Source organism: Notothenia coriiceps, unplaced genomic scaffold, assembly GCF_000735185.1.
Source record: "Notothenia coriiceps isolate Sejong01 unplaced genomic scaffold, NC01 NC01_scaffold00030007, whole genome shotgun sequence".
NCBI classification, from domain to species: domain Eukaryota; kingdom Metazoa; phylum Chordata; class Actinopteri; order Perciformes; family Nototheniidae; genus Notothenia; species Notothenia coriiceps.
This window is the reverse complement of record NW_011362708.1, coordinates 1-6,520: the sequence shown is the minus strand read 5'-3', so window position 1 is coordinate 6,520 and position 6,520 is coordinate 1. Positions and strand designations below refer to the sequence as shown.

Sequence of the window (6,520 nt, the reverse complement as noted above, 5' to 3'; positions counted from 1 at the left end):
GGTAATGGTGAACGAGCATGTGCTGGAGACTGTTGACCAGTTCACGTATCTTGGCTCAACAATCAGCAGTGACCTGTCATTAGTTAAGGAGATCCAGACTCGTATCGGCAAAGCCGCAACGTCTTTCAGTCGTTTGCGCTCAAGAGCCTGGAGCAACAAATACCTCACCAAGCGCACTAAGACACGCATCTACCAACGTTGCGTGGTCAGCGTCCTGCTGTATGGTTCCGAGGCGTGGTCAACTTACGCGCGGCACGAAAGAGAGCTAAATGCTTTTCACATGCGGTGCCTGCGCAACATCCTCGGGATCACATGGCGGGACAAGGTCACGAACGAGGCGGTGCTGGCGAGTACGGGCAGCAAGTCAATGTTCCAAACACTGAAGGTCAGGAGGCTGCGGTGGCTCGGTCACCTTCGCAGAATGCCAGATGGCCGCCTGCCAAAGGACATCTTATACAGCGAGCTGAGCGCTGGTTCCAGAGGCAGAGGACGACCACTGCTGCGCTTCAAGGATGTCGTAAAACGTGACATGAGGGCCCTGGACATTGCGACGGATAACTGGGAGAGGCTGGCGGAGGACCGGACGAAGTGGCACCAGCAGCTGCGCGAAGGTGGTGACAGACTTGACAAAGACTGGATTCGTGGACTTCCTCAAAAACGTGGACATACTGTATCTCTCTGATTGCACTGTACAATCTCTTGTAGATTTTTCTTGCCAATAAACTCGCCATGTATTTGTATTCATAATCAAAGTTAATGGGAGAAACAATAGATCATGAACAATTAATTGTTTTCATGGATGATGAAAGTTGTAGGTGTTCAGATTTATTAGCTCATATTTTAACTAGATGATACATCTTTTTATTTTATTTTATCAACAGTAGGAGTGATGTACTTGAGTGTAATCCGTCATCTCTGTGCACTTCCCTGAGGGCTAATGATTTTGAAGGATGATCAGGTGGTCGCTCCCTGAGGATTGAGGAATTGTCAAATAAGAGATTTGGGATGCAGCAATAGTCAATGTGCAACTACTGGCAACAGGAAGTCCATCAAAAGATCACAGAAAAATGACATTGTGTCTATGTATATATATATATATATATATATGTATACAATGTTAGCCATAAAGTTGGAATAATTTAGTTTTCAGACACTTTCCTATTTTTATTCCTATTTAATTTTCACTGTGATATGTTTGAAAGAGATTGATCAATAACGTTTTGAGAAGATACACTATCTATCAAGAATAAATCAAATTGTCCCAATCATTAAATGAGAAGCGGTAAAAAATATTTTATTCCAACTTTTTGGGCAACAATGTATATAAATATCTAAATTGTCTCACCTCTGCCCACTTGGATTTCTTCTTTTCATTTTCAAATTTTCTGAATTCTTTTATGTCCTTCATGTAGATGAGTAGCTTGATGAGCATCAGCATCAGGATGCCAATGAGAGCAACAGATGCAATGGAGCCCCCGATGATAGCTATGACACTGGGGGGCTCCGGACAGTCTGGAGGAACAGGGAGAAATTAGGCTACAGAAAGATTTACTGATATCGGAAAGGACAGCCTATATCAAAAATTATGAATTGAAGAATAGAGTATGTCTGCTGACATGTGAGTGTTTATTTTGGCCGGCTTGTTGGTCAGTCGGCATACCACTTTGGACTATTTGAACTATTTTGTGTTGACATGAATGGTCCTCGGAGAGTGAATCCTAAAAACTATGATAATCCTCTGACTAACTTATATAAAAACTAGTTGCAATGTGATAACTTTAGTGATCCTCTGACTTTCCATATTGCTTCATATTCATGAACAAATACCTGCAAAACTTCCCATCAGCCTGTTTTTGTGTTTAGTGCTTACTAGAAAAATATTAGCATGTAAGAACATAATAAACATTATAGTACACCTGCTGAAAAGCATAATCATTTTGAGCATGTTAAAATGCTGTGTCTAGCATTTAGTTAAAAGCACCGCTGTGTCTACAGCCCCACAAACCTGCTAACAACTTTAGTCTTGTTAAATGTTTCCAAATAGCATACAATAGTACTTAAATGTAAGAGTTTGATAGCTCTGAAGAATGTTCCACACATTATGAGCTGCTCACCTCTCTGTTTGATAATTTCAGCCTTGTAGTGATCTTCTCCGACCAGCTGGTCCAGTTTGTACTTGATCCAGCATCCCTCCGTGTCCTTCTGCTGGCACTTCTTGCTTTGTATGGTGAACTTATCAACCATCTCGTGATAAATGCTTTTGCTGCAAGCCACACTGCAGTTTTTTCTAAAGGGACCGGACTCAAAGCCAAGGCATTCAATGCAGTTCCTGAAAACAAGATTATTTTTAAATTCATAAAATGTTTCCAATTGTTTAAACATGCCATCATTTAAAACATGTTTGCTAAACTTACATTGATTGGATAAGATATAACATGTTGAAACACAACAGTAAAACAAATGTTCAGATTATCTTTCTGGGTAGATACTGATGATATCAGCGAAGAACTACAAAAAAGTAACATCACAAACATTTATTGTAATAATTACCCAACAAAACGTTAAGCTAATCAATGTTCTTTATGCTGCACCATCTTCCCACAAAAACAGTTTAAATCACCCGGGGCATTTTCGCAGCTTCGACATATTATTGGAATGATTTATTTTTTAAATGTGATAGGTTTAGTAGAAGTTTACATCCTTACAGTTTGGTCTGGCAGGGATCTAGGCAGCTGAGGCATTTTTGGCATCGTGGATGCTGGTATCCCCCCTTACACTCACAGCGGTTACACTTGCAGGTTCCTCTGTTGTAGCACACAGTGTTGTTGAGGGTCCGACAGCCCTCCTCAGACACCTTACACTGACAGGCTGAACCTTCGTAGCCTGAAAAGCATTCACAGCTGCCACAATTGCATTTACCGTTTCCTACAAGTAGAGAAATGGAGAAAATAGTTAAAGTACATTTGCAGTATGTCAAATAATAATGACCTGTGTCACTCAGAGCCTATAGGTACACAACATTGTGAGTGACAGGGAGATCCCATTGGGCAGAATGTGGGAGGTGTTGGTAGTTCTATAACTATATCTTGTAAAAACATTTCATGAATGCTATGTCTTTATGTTAAAACAAATATTGGGGTTTTCTTGGTACTTTGCTTTATGCTTTACAAATGATTTATGAGAAAGCAAATGCAATTTACCCATATGTTAGGTCTTAGAGATACAAAGTGTTTTGATGAAAGTACCTATAGGCTATCTGGTAAAACACACAATGAAAAAAGTTATGATTTTGGAAAATTACTAAAACTCTACCTCCACATAGTTTATTCTGGAACTTCTCACAGTGTTCATCGTCACACTCGCAGAAGTCACCATGGTAACTACTTCCACTCTCTGTGGTGTGGCACTGGCACCTGCCACATACACAATCTCCTCGGCCCTCACACTCGGTGCCGTTGTCCCTCTGACAGGATGCTCGCAGCGTGACCTCGTCTTTTTCCCCAATAGAGCACTCGCAGAACTGACCAATGGAGCCTTCACTGCAGCTGAATGAGGACAAGTCGGAGAGCAACAACACCTTAATTACAGGAACTATTTTTACGTTTTGGTATAAGCGGTATGCTGTTTGGAAACATTTACCAGGCTCAAGTTTGTGGGGCTGTAGACACAGCTGTGCTTTGAGGTAAATGTTAGAACCAGTATTTTAACATGCTCAAAAATCACAATGATGTTCAGCAGGTGTAATGTTTATGATGTTCACACATGCCAACATTTGCTAATTAGCACTGAACACAAAGACAGCTGAGGCGGATGGGAAGTTTTGCAGGTCATGTAGTTTACAATTTTGAAATAAACACAATCCCTTGAAATGCCACACTGAATGGTTCCTTTAAGTTTCCGTGATTATGAAGGGACACTAATGCATTGTTGGGGACTGCAGTTCTGTGGGTCTTCCCATTGACTCTCACAGTTTGTAGATAGGGTCCCTGCCAATATGTAGTCACTTTGACATCAAATTTAATCTGGAGGGATAGGGTTGAAGAGGTGTAGTATAGGCTATTTTATGACATTTACTGAAGTTTGTGGGCATATTTAACATAAACCTCTTCAGTTTTCGATCTGGATAGTAAAATTCTTTGATGGATGAATGGTTCATTTCTCACTACATTTTTTTTAAATTCCAAGTTCCTGTAGTGGCATTATGATCATATTTACGGGCAGGGGCAAACGCGTTGCATGTGTTATACAAAAAACACAGCAGATCTGAAATATGATCGGAAACATGTGAAGATATTGTTAAAAATAAGCTGATAAAACATTTTAGGTAAGTTTCCAACAACGGAGACAGTTGTCCAGCTTTACAATCCTGCACATCTCCAAGCGCTCTGGTCCCAGCTGTGTGCGTCACTTTTTAGTGTCCCCTGGTCTCCCAACTGTGTGCGTCACTCTTTAGTGTCCCCTGGTCTCCCAGCTGTGTCCGTCACTCTTTAGTGTCCCCTGGTCTCAGTTGTGTTTTGAGCTTCTTGCAGCGTTTTGTATTTGCAGCGTTTGGTTTCTGCAGCTTTTAGTAAACGCTGCGCACGTTTCCTCAAGTTGCTGAAGATGTTTCTTCATTTGCATGTATTATAGCACATTTGTGTTTTTTTATTTGCATTGGTTTTGAAACTGCAGCGCGTTTCTCCTTACGTTGGGCTGTTTTAATGTACAGTATTTGCCCATATCGGCCACCATACTTATCATATTGAACATACAACCTAAAGGGCCTTCTACATGTAATCATGTCAATATGTGTTTGGAGTTGTGGTGGGAAGGACTCTGCACAAACTGCTCTCCATGACTGATTATCCTGACCACCCTCTCCACCAGCTGCTGGACACACAGCAGAGATTATTCTCCACACACTGACAGGACAGATAGAGGAAATCTTTGCATCTGGAATAACCCTCCACAAGCCTCCCCTATGATTAGCAGAGAACTCACAGCTTCATAGTCTGTCGTTTATTTTTGACTTTATTTTCCAGTCTATGTTTTCATTGCAATAACCATAAACAACTTGTACATGCTTACTCACACTGCTTCACTGCATTTATTTAAATACATGCCAATTTACCGTCAATGTTTACGAGTTGTAAATCTTACCTGCAAATACCACAGCTAACTCTTCCCGTGCCGTTGCAGTGTGGGTGATGGCTGTCCTGTGGGTCTTTACAATCACACTCACAGTTTGAAGATAGGGTCACTGTCAATGTGTCTTTAATTCCCAGTGGTCTTATGGTGAAAGACTTGTCTTCAACACATGTGTCTGCTGTCACTGTGACATCAAAATAAATCTGGAGAGGGAAGGCAGGGTTAAAGGGTCAGAGCTGTAAAATATGTATTGTGACACTTTAAATATATAAAAAACACACACTGGTTTTAATGGTAAACTTGTGAAAGCTACATTCTTGATCCCCCCTTGTACTTATATTCATTTCAATGGAACTCTCCCTTCCAGCTTCTTTACTTTTTACAGTAATTTGTCTTATGTCTTAAGTGCCTTTGTACATGCCTCTTTACCAAAGTCTCGTTGGCTGTTGGCTTCAGATGAAAAGTGCCTTTTTACCACTAATAAAAAAAAACAGATATATTTGAAAGTTAAAGCAGCACGGACGTATTTCTTTCCTCCTGGTAATTCAGGACTGGCGGTGAAGATATTTCAGGTGAAATGTGCTGCAACAAGTTTCTCAACCCGCTTAGCTCGCTTCCCCCGTAGAGACTGCACTGACAGCATTATATGGGGGGGTCGCTTTAGGTGCGCGCACTGCTCCAGTGTTGTAGTAAAGTCACCAATTCACGAATCCAAGTCACTCTCGAGTCAACACTCTTCGAGTCAGAGTAGTGGCGAAGTCAATAGGGAGTTGGCTTGGCAACTGGAAGGTAACCAGTTCAAGTCCCGGCAAGACCAAGTGCTACCGAGGTGTCCCTGAGCAAGGCACCGTTCCCTACACTGCTCCCCAGGCGCCGTTCCAAATGGCAGCCCACTGCTCCTAACACTAGGATGGGTCAAATGCAGAGAAACAATTTCCCCACGAGGGATTAATAAAAGTCCATCTTATCTTATCTTTAGTCCGAATCACCGAGGGAGGGTCGTAGTCGAGTCCGAGTTCAAGTCCGAGTCACCCAAGGAGTGTCCGAGTCGAGTCCGAGTCCAAGTCCGAGTCACCCAAGGAGTGTCCGAGTCGAGTCCGAGTCCAAGTCCGAGTCACTTAAGAAGAGTCCGAGTCTAGTCTGAGTCAACAGTCTTCATGTATTAATCTTCTTGGATATATGTGTTGAAATGTAGCTGCTCCTCTACATTGCTTTTATCCTGTCATGTTATACTAATCTATCTATTGAACTGCTGTTAAGCGAGTTTGGCTACAATTCTTAGGTGCTATACAAATATAAAGCTTATTACTAATATTATTATTATAATTATTATTATTGTAAATGACCTTTAATATGTCTAACTATATTTAAAATGAGTTACCTTTTAGAGAAG

At 41.3% G+C, this 6,520-nt stretch overlaps 1 protein-coding gene across 1 annotated transcript; it reads right to left on the bottom strand.

Moving 5' to 3' along the window:
- Positions 1 to 954: 954 nt before the first annotated feature.
- Positions 955 to 5,354, bottom strand: LOC104959203 (integrin beta-2-like; the record flags this gene model as incomplete). The annotated part of the gene is made up of 6 exons (XM_010787071.1): positions 955 to 969; positions 1,346 to 1,512; positions 2,115 to 2,329; positions 2,706 to 2,925; positions 3,313 to 3,545; positions 5,140 to 5,354. Coding segments are annotated over 6 exons (1,065 nt in total), but the record flags the coding sequence as incomplete, so codon positions are not given.
- Between the last annotated feature and the right edge of the window lie 1,166 nt (positions 5,355 to 6,520).